This window comes from Chiloscyllium punctatum, chromosome 21, assembly GCF_047496795.1.
Source record: "Chiloscyllium punctatum isolate Juve2018m chromosome 21, sChiPun1.3, whole genome shotgun sequence".
In the NCBI taxonomy this organism is placed as follows: Eukaryota; Metazoa; Chordata; class Chondrichthyes; order Orectolobiformes; family Hemiscylliidae; genus Chiloscyllium; species Chiloscyllium punctatum.
In genome coordinates this window covers 5,641,401-5,654,770 of record NC_092759.1, presented here as the reverse complement: position 1 = coordinate 5,654,770, position 13,370 = coordinate 5,641,401, and the positions used below count along the sequence as shown (strand labels likewise).

The 13,370-nt window shown below is 45.2% G+C and overlaps 1 protein-coding gene across 1 annotated transcript in view; it reads right to left on the bottom strand.

Annotated features, from left to right (window-relative positions):
* LOC140492547 (uncharacterized) overlaps positions 1 to 13,370 on the bottom strand; it is a 128,127-nt gene that overhangs the window by 71,154 nt on the left and 43,603 nt on the right. The window contains exon 8 of the mRNA XM_072591489.1: positions 8,566 to 8,679. Coding sequence (XP_072447590.1) covers positions 8,566 to 8,679 — 114 coding nt within the window. The remainder of the gene's footprint in view (positions 1 to 8,565; positions 8,680 to 13,370) is intronic.

Genomic DNA, 13,370 nt, shown 5'->3' with positions numbered 1-13,370 from the left:
TCACCCCTCAGCCTCCAACATTCCAGGGAAAACAGCCTCAGCCTATACAGCCTCTCCCTGCAGTTCAGACCTTCCACTTCCGGGAAGTCACCCAGATTCGTTCGGGGCAGATTCTGAGTTGTCTCCCATCGAAGGGCCACGTATTGGTCGGGTTGTGACCCCCATTTAGAAAATTTCCCACTGCGGGAAGTGGCCCAGTTTGGGTCGGTACAGGATTGCTGCCCTTTGAGGTGCGGGGGAAGGGTGTGGATCCCACCTCATTAGGGAGCTTTCCCAGCAGTAGGTGCGCCTCTTGTCAGGACACGGGCTCTCTGTGGTTGGTGTCCCAGTCTTAGATACATCACGTGGCTGGACTGAAAACTTAAGAGAAGGGACCGGCTGAATGAATAGCCCATCATAAAACCCTTCGCACATCACCTCACTGATGTCTCATTAAAATCAGTATCATTCTCCTTAAAGCTGCTGTCATTTTTTTACTGCCTGACAAGGAAGGTTGGGTGGGGATGGAAGGTGGACCACAGGATTGTTTGCCCAGCCTAAGCTGTCCACAAAGACTATTGGAAAGAGATGAATGAGGGTAACCCTCCCTCATGAGAGATTCTTCGCTTGCAGTCATACCATGCTCATGGACCAACATCATCAGGCAACCTACTCCTCGCTGTTATGTATCTGAGAGAATGCTCCCCGCAGATTATAGTTTCTGTAGGTGGCCCAATGTTTGTTGATGCATGCATGTTCTCGACCTTTTTTTTGGGTGGCAAGCATGCACACTATTCATTGGAGATTAACGTTTGCACTCTGTACCTTCCAGGCTGCTGCGTGATTCCACACCCGCACAGCTCTTAGTGGGCACTCTGACCTATGTGATCTCAAGTGCGTGACAGGATGACTTAGGTTTTGGGGTCAGCAGCAAAACTAGGAGCACTCACTGCTGACCTAAAATTTGACCCAGAAAGATCCACTGATATCAGTGAGCCTTTCCAGCATCAGTTCGAACCGATGTCCAGTCAAGAGGATCTCCTGGCCTGCAGCAGCAATGATGTCTACAGGGCAAGTAGCCAATCAGCGCCCGCATGCAGCAGGCCTGGAAGTTAAAAGAGAAATTGAAATCCTTCACTTTTAGTATAAAATCTCATTTGGAAACAAAGCTAATTAAGGATTGGATTACCAGAGAAGCCAAACTTAGTGTCATGATTGAAACAAGGTTGGCCAGGTGGATCTGAGTATGATTCCCTGGTTGGGGCTGTCAACTTGGGCCAATCACGGAGTCCTGGCTGAAAGGTATAAAAAGAAGTCTCAGGGATTCTCCTCACTCCAGGGACTAGCTCTGAGCTGGCTGGTCAGAGTCCATGTACTGTGCACATATAAATAAAGGGTGACCTGGATACTGGCCCCATTGCAGTTATTTGGCTGGGCTAAACAAACTATAAAAAATGAAAATTATATACTTTATTTCTTTCAAAATGGTTTAATGGATAAACTTGATGTACCATAAAGTTGATGGTAATTATGAAGTGACAAAGCTATTGAAAATCGAGTTACACCTCGTACAAAAAGGTACAACTTTTTCAAGGGTTTTCGGAACAAGGTTTTCACATCAATTCTTCTGATTTCCATAGCTGCAATCTGAGGGTGCCTCAACCATGCACACTCTGGAAGAGCTTGGCACTTCCCTGGCAAATTTCATATTATTCTACGTTCATGCCAAACTGTTGTCTGCTTCTTTGGAGCAATGACAACAATCATTGGCAGTTTCGTGTCATTATTAGATCTGGGCTGATTTAAGTCCGGACTCTCTCTGCTCACATCCAGGGCATTAAACAATAAGGGAATTTCCTGTTGAAAAGCTGTTTAGTCCTGCTCCTCTCCTTTGGAATACTGTGTTCAATCCTGGTCTCCCTGCTATCGGAAGGATGTCATGAAACTTGAAAGCGTTCCGAAAAGATTTACAAGGATGTTGCCAGGGTTGGAGGATTTGAGCTATAGAGGGAGGCTGAATAGGCTGGGGCTGTTTTCCCTGGAGCGTCAGAGGTTGAGGTGTGACCTTATAAAGGTTATAAAATCATGAGGGGTATGGATAGCAGGGAACAGACAAGATCTTTCTCCCAGGGTATGGGAGCCCAAAACTCAAGAGCGCAGGTTTAAGGTGAGAGGGGAAAGATTTAAAGAGCAAGTTTTTCACGCAGAGGGTGGTGCATGTATGGAATGAGCTGCCAGAGGAAGTGGTGGAGGCTGGTACAATTACAGCATTTAACAGGAATCTGGATGGGAATATGAATAGGAAGGGCTTGGCGGAGGTATATGGGCCAAATGCTGGCAAATGGGACTACATTAATTTAGGATATCTGGTCGGCATGGACGAGTTGGACCAAAGGGTCTGTTTCCATGCTGTACATCTCTATGACTCTAAGGTAAACCTAGACATGCTTGTATGTAGTGTAACAAGACAAATAACACCAAACTGAGGAGTTGCATTGGCAGGACTATTTATTGTTTCACGGGTGGAAACACAAAAATTGGTAGCTTAAGCTCATCATTTTAAGCTCCTTTCTCCTTCTGACTTTCCACCCTGCAATGGTTCTGTACATGTACCAGTCATCAACTGAGAAGATGCACAGGTATCTTGTCTCATAGCTTCTGCCCAGCAATTCAGCCTTCAGAATGATACTAGTCCATTCTGCAATGTTCTACCTGTGGAGATATTTCCCACTCAGCATTTCCTCCCAATAGGCTGAGCAACATCAGGAACTCACGAAAGCAAGTGCACTGCGACAGTAAAATTCACTCCCTGCCCCTCTCTCTCAGATGGTGCACTGGAATGACAATGCACTAATAGCCTTGGGGCTTCCCTTTTAAGCATTTTCCAAGTTCGCAGTTTCCACACTTTTGCTGCCCTTTCCCCCTATTAAAAATGGCACCTAACGGGAAACAAAAACCAAGAACTTTATTTTTTCTCTCAGAGGAGAAGTAAACACGCTGCGGAATTTTACATCATTCATCTCGAGGCAATCCATTTCCTCACACGCTTCTGTTTAACTAACAAATGACCAGGAAATCAAACGGCAGCAGGGTGGCATTGATGCACCCTCTCACATCCACCGCTCTCAACCGCTGAACAAAATGACAACACAAAAACAGCCTCCACGATCAAACCCATTTGCCAAACCTCTTTCTCCAAAATTATAAAATTATCACGTCGGCCAAAACAAGTCTAAAGTAACTGTCCAAATTCCACTGAACTAACAAAAGTTTTGAGACTTCAACCTGCACCCCAGTCACTCCTCTGTTCTTATATGCCTGCTCTATCTACCTTTGAAGGTGTTTCAATGCTCCTAGTCGCCACAGATGACCGGCGTTTCCTGAGTGTGGCTGACAGCAAAGGACCGGTAGGTGCCCTGCTGTTTGTGGCCTCTGGCCAAGCCAATGGTGGGCTGGAGGTGAGGTTAGGCACGGTCCCAAATGTGTCGTGAACCTCCTCGTTAACAGTTTGACAGGCGACGGAGATTTGCTCAGCAGGACTGGGCACTAGAACAGCAGTGACATAGCGCAGGAGCTCGACCAAAACTGACATCTGGCTAGACAGCCTGACCAGTCTCTTGCCTAATTTCCGGGAAAAACTATCGATTCCTTCTCCCAAGGTTTCTTGCAGCTGCATCAGGTCTCTGTGCAGCATGTGGAACCCACTCTGCTGCAGCTCCAAGAATTTGGAAGCAAGGACATCCCCTAACTCTTCCTCTGGCTGCTGGCATCCAAACACAGTATTTCTACACTGGCCAACCTCCCTGGTTCCCCTAGAAAGACTCTTGGAAAATTTCTGGGCTGGACTATCCTGGAAACTCTCCTCCTCCTCCTTTGGCAGGTTGTCTCTCAGAGTTGCTGGAGTGGCCCAAGGATCGGAGTTACCAGCTGTCACATCGTGGCTACTATCTCCACGTGAAGGCTCCGTGGACCCGCTCCCTCTGGTGGTGTCTGACCTGGATGTGGCGATGAAAGGGGGGCTGGGCCGGTTGCTGAACTCTGAGGATGAGAACCATCGAGATATTACAATATTAAATATAAATGTTTGACCCCCCCCGCCCCCACCAACTTTCCACCCACCTCATCTCACTGTCCTGCTCATTTAATCATGCACCTTCAAGGCTCAGCAATGAGAATGAAAGAAAAAGACTGCTGTACGAAGTCATCATCCTCACACCAGGGCGGAAATCACCTAAACTGTCCCATAGTGTCCAGGGATATGCGGACTGGGTGGATTAGCCATGGGGAAATGCTGGGTTACAGGGATAGGGTAGGGAGGTTGGTCTGGGTGGGGCACTTTTCAGAGGGTCAGTGTTGACTCAATGGGCCGAATGATCTGCTACCACACTGTAGAGACTCTATTTAAACTGGCTTTGTTGCCCTGGTAACTTTTGAAAATCATTCAGTTGAATAATTTTTGCATTTTCAATAAGATGTCGAACAGCATTACTTTCTCAACAATCCCAAAGCCCATTCAACTGGAAACCCCCTGCCCCCACCCCCCTCAATAGCTTCTCTGTAATTGAATGAATGATTGCACCACTGAGTGCAATCAAACCAGGAATATTTTAAGGCCTGCCTGTTAATTTATTACAACTATTTGCAGAAAAAGAGTTCTGTTTCACGGATCTTCCAGTGCCCAGTTTCCCAAAGTTTTGACACGCTGCCCTGACATTTGAATCCCTTACCACTTGTCTCCATAGAATGTCTTTTTTTTAACTCCAAACAAGACAAGTCCACCTTCCTGAACTATTTCCTGAGAGACATGAAGAAAAGCCCTGCATTGAATATTCTGTCCAAACCTTCTGAGTTGTGGAAAATGTACAATCCTACCATACCTTGAGAGAGTTTTTTTTAAAAACAAGCTAAACTCAGTGAGGAAAAGGCAAGTAAACTTTCTCTCTGAGCAAAAGTCCACATGTAGTCAGTCACATTGCAAAATATCACATTATGCCCTGTCACGTGTATTAAGGATCTCATAAGTTAACTCAAATTAAGTAGCGTCAAGACAGAATTGAACGATACAAGCTTTCAAATGGGAGAACAGAAACCTGATTTCTTCTGTCCCTTGAGATCTAGCCTCTCTCGGAGCAGGGGAGTTGTGATTTGCAAGAAGCTCCCCGTTTGAGAAACTTTCCTTGGCATGACGAGCTGCAATTAACCTCAGCAGTTCCTCATTTGGAGCATTTCCCCCACAGGCACTGCCTCAGCTGAATGGAAAATTAGTCTCAGTACCTCAACCTTCTAGATCGCACTCCAACACTGAACCGCTTCCCATGTGGTCCCACCACTGCCTTTGTCTGACTTCCTCCTTTCTTAAAGTGCTGTTGCTTTGATCTTTCATTCCCCAAAAGTTCTAAAACAATGCAACAGATTCTTAAACAGCAACTACTGTTCCTAGAATTCGAGGAAATCAGCTCCAACACTGATAATACCTCAAAAAAGCAGCAACACTTACAGCTGCAACTTTTTCCTGTCCTCCATCTTGGATTGCCCAGAATTATACATTTAGCAGTAAGATCCTGTGGAGTGTTGCTGAACAAAGAGACCTTCAAGTGCAAGCTCATAGCTCCTTGAAAGTGGAGTCGCAGGTAGATAGGATAGTGAAGAAGGCGTTTGATATGCTTTCCTTTATTGGTCAGTGCACTGAGTATAGGCGTTGAGAGCGACGTTGCAGCTATATGGGACATTGGTTAGGCCACTTTTGGAACACTGTGCGCAATTCTTGTCTCCCTTCTACAGGAAAGATATTGTGAAACTTGAAAGGGTTCAGAAAACATTTGCAAGGATATTGCCAGGGTTGGAGGGTTTCAGCTCTAGAGAGAAACTGAATAGGCTGGGGCTGTTTTCTATGCAGTGTCAGAGGCTGAGGGGTGACCTTATAGAGGTTTATAAAATCATCAGGGGCATGGATAGGGTGAATAGGCAAGGTCTTTTACCCCAGGGTAGGGGAGTCCAAAGCTAGAGAGGGGAGAATTAAATGGGCCCTAAAGGGGCAACGTTTTCACACAGAGGACGGTGTGAGTCTGGAATACTGCCAGAGGAAGTGTTGAAGGCTGGTACAATTACAACATTTAAAGGGTATCTGGATGAGTTTATGAATAAGAAGGGTTTAGAGGGATATGGGCCAAATGCCGGCAAATGGGACTAGATTTATCTTGGATATCTGGTCGCATGGACAAATTGGACCAAAAGGTCTGTTTCACCTATTGTACATCTCTATGACTTTACTCAAGACCCCCACCCCCAAAGCTACTGCATCGCAGTAATTTTTTAATTAGCTAGTATCATGCAAGTTGTTCTATACATGAACGGTTTCAAATTAAGTATGCCTGTGTGCAAGTAAGCCAGCGTGCTGATTAGCAGTTATCTACAATTTCTAGGATACTAACTAATCTGTGCCATAGGCATCAACTTCCAATCCCAGACGTGGCCTCTGTGGAGATGAGCTTGAAAGGTTTACTTTACTTATGGGAGGAAGCAAAGCTGGCTAAGCATAATCTCCCCCCACAACTTCATTAGCCTCAAAGACTTTGTCAACAATACCCAGACCATGCAAAATGACATAAGAACGAAAGAACTCCGCAGGTTTGATCACCAACCTGCAGTAAGTTAAAGAATCCTGGCAGAGTCAGCTGCATTAGGCCTGTGGAAATAAGAGGGTGAAAATGCGATCGAACGCCTGCTTATGATCACTATCCAGCGAACTTGCTGGTTAGTGCTTACACATGGATGGTCAGTGAGACAGAATCGGGACTAGCTACTCTCAGCATGAAACAGTGTGCTGAAACTCACTGTCGAGGTTCACAAATCTGTACTAGGCATTTTGGTGCAGTAGGGGATGGTGCCTGACACTCCAGGAATCGTGGCCCAGGAAATCTGTGAAGTTTCTCCACGAGGTTGCAGTTCAGAATCACATCAACTGAAAGTCTCAAAACTGAAATGAGTGTCTTTTCGGTCAGGGTTAAAAATCACACAACACCAGGTTATAGTCCAACAGGTTTAACTGGAAGCACACTAGCTTTAGGAGCTTGTGGAGCTTTAGGAGCTTAGGGAACCTTGGCTGACAGACATTAACAGGGGTCAAACTGGCCATAAATAGGTCCAGGCAGCGGGCCATGAAGGGGGTTGTTAGGGCCGACTGCCTGCCCCTCTTCCGCGGTTACGTTAGAGCCCAGGTGTCTCTGGAGAAGGAGCACGCGTTGTCCACCAACACCCTTGAGCTGTTCAGGGAGAGGTGGGCGCCGCAGGGAGTGGAGTGCGTTATTTCCCTCTCCAACTCTATTTTGATTTAATCCCTGCCCTCCCCTTCACTGTTTGATCATGCAGCATTGCCCTTTGATGTGAAGGGCACTGCTTTTCACTGGCCACTTGGGTGTTTCTTTTCTTCCAGGTAGTGGAAATTGAATAAAGATTTGTACACCTTGTGTCTTTTACTGTGGCTCACACCCACATGACATGGGTGCTGGGGAAACATAAGCAGTACCACAGTTAGGCGGTCGTTTGGGGATAAGAAGGATAAACAGGAGTCACAGAGATTCTCCTCACTCAAGGGACTGGCTCTGAGCTCAGAGTCCATGTACAGCGCACACACATAAATTAAGGGTGAGTTGGTGACAGGACACTGGCCTCCCTGAAGTTATTTTAGAGACCAGTGAGCTTTCCACTGAACTCTTACTCAGAATTTCTTCCCACCTGCATAACTTTTCCAGCTATTTCTGTTTAGTTTCTGATTTCCAACGTCCACATTCCTTTCAGTTTTTATTTGGGAGATTTGGGTAAGAGTTAACCAAGTTGAACAAAGATTTGAGATTGAGTTCATTCACAATCTAAGTGAATAGCACAAGTAACTTGACCGGCTCAGTGGCCAACTCACATTCCCAGGAGTTGATGATTTCAACAAAGGTGTTTGTAAGCTCAGTTGGGTTTTTCAGGGGAGGACTGTGCAGCTTTTTCACTCACGGGCTGTTAACGTCTCTGGTGAGATCAGCATTTATTGCCCAGAGGCTGGTTAAGAGTCAACCACATTGCTGTGGGTATGGAGTCACATGTCGTCCAAACCAAATAAGGATGGCAGATTTCCTTCCCTAAAGGACATTAGTGAACCAGGTGGTTTTTTTCTGACAATCGACAATGTTTTCATGGTCATCATTAGACTCTTAAACCCAGATTTTTTTAAAAAATTAATTTAAATTCTACCATCTGCCATGGTGAGATTTCAATCTGGGTCCCCAGAATATTTCCCGAGTCTCTGGATTAATAGTCTAGCAATAATACCACTAGGCCATCACCTCCCCTTGCTTGGCACTTACACAAGCATGTGACGTATATGCACGACTCAGATAAGAAATTAATTGCTCGAGCATCTAAACCACATCCAACTCTGAACACAGAATGCAGTCTGATCGCAAACAACACTGCCAAACTGGCCCTAACCAAACATTTACATATGCACAGCTATAAACACTCTTCACCTCGAACAACACCCCAGAATGCCAGCAGCCCGCATATTTACATTCCTCAGTGTGAAAAAGACACCAGACTTACCTAATGCAGATTCTTCATCATCGTCAATGAACTTAGTGTAGTCCTGAACGATCTTCTTTGGCTGGCCTTTACGTTTATGCCTTCGTCCTTCCCTGCTGACTTCACTTGTCTCATCTGATAACAAAGTAATTATTTTTTCAAAATTACTGCCCAGAAATCACTCTGATGCATATGATGACAGTTAATTATCCACTTGTTCACACATTTTAATCTACCACATTCAGTACAAGCACCTTTCTGAAAATTAACTTGGTACAAGGATGAAAGTTTACCATGATAATATATTTGTCGTTATCTTTTTTATGGGTGATTTAAGTTTCATGACATGCATTAATATTTTGTGTACTTGGTTCAGAATGGAAATACTTAATGTCCTTTAGGGCAGAAATCTGGTCTCCTTGTCTGGTCTGAGTTATACATGACTCAATATACCCCCGTGGGTTGCAGGTCTAGTGGTCTGCAGTGATCTAAGAGTGTGGTGCTGGAAAAAGTGAGAACAGCAATGGCTCAGTTCCTGGATGGCCTTGAACCAACAAGGTTAACAGCCAAATGCACAACAGAGAGACTGCAGTCCTCACTTTCAGTCTGCAATGGTCTAGTGGCATTATCGTGAGACTATTAATCCAGAACTCAGCTAATGTTCCAGAAAACGGGGTTCAAATCTTGCCAGGGCAGATGGTGGCACTTGAATTCAAGAAAGAATCTGGAATTAAGAGTCTACTGCTGATCATGAATCCACTGTCGATTGTCGGAGAAACCGATCTGGTTCACTAATGTGCTTCAGGGAAGGAAGCTGCCATCCTTACCCGGTCCGGCCTACATTTGACTCCAGACCCACAGCAATGTGGTTGACTCTTAACTATCCTGTGAGCAATTAGGGATGGGCAATACATGTTGGGCCTAGCCAGAGATGCCCACATCACATGAGTGAATCAAAATCACCTGACGTTATGCTGTCACATGGTTGCGGCTGAGCAAACCTCACGGTTGTATCAGATCATTACAAAGAGCACGCAGTGATTCAAGGAGGTTCTCCACATCACCTTCTCAGGGGGGTGGGTAATAAAAGCTGGTCTTGCCAATGATGCCACCATCCTGAGAACACGTTTTTAGTTTAATATAGTGATGATGTGCAGCTTTTCATTGCAATGCATTACTCATTATATAAACATACTGATATATACAATAAGTATTTTTCTGATTTCTCAAGTTTCAATGCCTCAATCTATTAGTAGTATGGTGGACAGTGAATGCTTACTATCTGTGTATTGGCTATGTTAAACAGCTTCCCTTCCCTTCACACTATACTCACAGCCAATGTACCAAGTCAGTTGTGGTTCATTGGTTGCACTAGGGCAGCCCAGTGGGTCAGTGGTTAGCACTGCTGCTTCACAGCACCGGGGACCCTGCTTCAATTTCATCCTCAGGCGACTGTCTGTGTGGAGTTTGCACGTTCTCCCCGTGTCTGTGTGGGTTTCCTCCGGGTGGTCCGGTTTCCTCCCATAGTCCAAAGATGCGCAGTTTAGGGTCAATTGGCCATGCTAGATTGCCCATAATGTCCAGGGGTGTGGAGGCAGGGTGGGTTAGCCATAGGAAATTAATAGTTACAGGGACAGGACAGGGGTATGTGTCTGGGTGGATGCCCTTTGAAGGTCTGATGTGGACTCGATGGGCTGAATGGCCTGCCTCCACACTGTAGGGATTCTGTGGCATTATGTCTCTCAAGTATGACCACATTATCTTGGTTACTAGATCCCCATTGATGTATTATTTGGATGGAATGTTAAAATGAAGCCAAAAGTTTCTGACCTCTCAGATGGAGGATAAAAGATCCTACAATGGTATTTGAAGAACGTCAAGATGTTTTCCCCCAGTCAATGCTTCAACCAACATCAATACAAGCAGGTCATTTGGTTATTACCACATTGCTTTCAATTTGGTCTATTGCATTCGTTGCTCCCAGTGTGGTCTCCTCTATATCGGAGAGACAAAACGCCGACTGGGTGATCGCTTTGCTGAGCACCTTCGGTCTGTACATATCAGGTCCCGGATCTTCCCGTGGCTTGCCACTTCAACACCCAATCCTGCTCCCATACCCACATGTCTGTCCTTGGCCTGCTGCAATGTTCCAGTGAAGCTCAACGCAAACTGGAGGAACAGCATCTCATCTTCCAACGAGGCACGTTACAGCCTGCCGGTCTCAACACTGAATTCAACAACTTCAGATGGTTATCCCATCTCGACCCCTCTGTTTTCATTCTGCTCCGTAATTTTATTGCATTTATTTTATTTATCTTTTTTATATATTTTTTTCACTGTTCTGTACCTCTTATTTCTTGATTGTCTCTCTTTCTCTCGCTCCCCACTCTCTCATCACCTTTTTCCTCTCCTCTTCCCACATTGCTACCCTTCTCCCCTGATTTCCATTTTGCCTCTGCTTCACCCATCCACCACCCCCCCCTCCCCATATTTTGTCACGTAGCACTGGCTTCAGCCTTGGTCATTCACAGTTCCTAATCTCCCTGTCATCTCTCTATGCACTGTCATTATCACCTCTTTATTGCTACCTTTGCTTCTGGAGCCATGACTCACCTTCTCTCAGCCTAGTATAAATACCTCCCTATTTCTCCCTTTTTTTACCTTTGACAAAGGGTCAGTTAGACTCGAAACGTCAGCTCTTTTCTCTTCTTACAGATGCTGCCAGACCTGCTGAGATTTTCCAGCATTTTTTATTTTGGTTTCAGATTCCAGCATCCGCAGTAATTTGCTTTTATGCTAACATCCTTGTCAATCTTTTCTGAACCCTTTCAAGTTTCACAACATCCTTCTGATAGGAAGGAGACCAGAATTGCACGCAACATTCCAAAAGTGGCATAAACAACATCGTGTAAAGCCGCAACATGGCCTCCCAACTCCTGTACTCAATACTCTGACCAATAAAGGAAAGCATACCAGACACCTTCTTCACTATCCTATCTACCTGCAACTCTACTGTCCCTATGGAGCAAGACCCAGATAACATTTGTGCAAAGATGAAAATGGCAAAAAAAAACACAAACATAAGGCAATGACTATCTCTTACAAGACAGAATGTAACCATCCTCCCTTGACATTCAATGTAGTACTGTGACTACAACTGCAGGTCAGAGGCTAGGAGTAGTGCACCAAGTAACTCACCTCCTAACTCCCCACTTGCCTGGGTGACAGCAACTCCAGCCAGTGCTCAAGAAGCTTGACATCATCTAGGACAAAGCAGGCCACTTGAGTGGCACAACAATCCCTCACCTCAAACATTCACTCTCCTCCCCACACCAACAACAGCAGTGTGTACCATCTACAAAATGTACGTAACGAATCATCAAGTCTTCGGCAGTACCTTCCAAACCTGCGATCACTGTCAACTGGAAGGGCAAGAGCATCAGATATGTGGGAACACCACCATCTGCAAGTCTGCCTCCAAGCCATGCACTATCCTGACTTGGAAATATATCGCGGTTCCCTCACAGTCGCTGGGTTCAAAATCCCAGGACTCCTGCCCTAACATTGCTGTGGGTGTCCCTGCACAGTATGGACTGTAGCAGCCCAAGAAGGCAGTTTACCATTTAAAGGGCAATTAGGTACGGCCATTAAAGTTGGACCAGCCATCGAAGCCTGCACATCCCATGAAGGGAATAAAAAGAATCCGTAATATAATTAGATTTAGCATTCTGGAAGTGATACAGAGGACAGATTTGTCACACTGATCGAAATAATTAGATTGGGTCCCCATGAATTATTCACTGTTTGCCTTGGCTCAGTTATTAGGACAGTTGTCTTTGTAAAATATGACTGAGGGTCAGAGCGCTAATATCAGAAAACGAAGTTCTTTATCAAGGATTTATTAAGCACAATGAATGTCAATGTTTTCAACCTGCAGCACTTTTAAGCCAGTTAGGAATTCTACTTTTGCGTGAAACAGGAACACTGGTATAAGTCACAGAATTGTAGAGATGTACAGCACCGAAACAGACCCTTCGGTCCAACTCGTTCCCACCGACCAGATATCCTAAACTGATCTAGTCCCATTTGCCAGCATTTGGCCTGTATCCCTCTAAACCCTTCTTATCTATGTACCCATCCAGATGCCTTTTAAATGCTGTATTTGTACCAGCCTCCACCACATCCTCTGGCAGCTCATTCCATACACGCACTACCCTCTGTGTGAAAAAGTTGCCCCTTAAGTCCCTTTTAAATCTTTCCTCTTCTCACCCTAAACCTATGTCCTTTAGTTTTGATCTGTCCGACCCTGTGAAAAGGATCTTGTCTATTTACCCTATCCATGTCCCTCATGACTTTATAACCTTCCATAAGGTCATCCCCTCAGCCTATGATGCTCCAGGGAAAACAGCCCCTGCTTGTTTAGCCTCTGCCTATAGCTCAAGTCCTCTGACCCTGGCAACATCCTTTTAAATCTTTTCAGAATCCTTTCAAGTTTAACAACACCTTTCCTGTAACAGGGAGCGCAGAATTGCATGCAATATTCCAAAAGTGGCCTGACCAATGTCCTGCACAGCTGCAACATGACCTCCCAACTCCTGTACTCAATGCACTGACCAAGAAAAGCAAGTGTTCCAAATGCCTTCTTCACTACACTGTCTACCTGGCACTCCACCTTCAAGGAACTGTGAACCTGCATCCCAAGGTCTCATTGTATGGCGACTCTCCCCAGGACCCTACCCTGATTTGCCTTACCAAAATGCAAATTTCAGATCCTGTTTGCAAGAAACAAGACATTTGGCCAAAAGTGTAAATACTAGTAAAAAGGA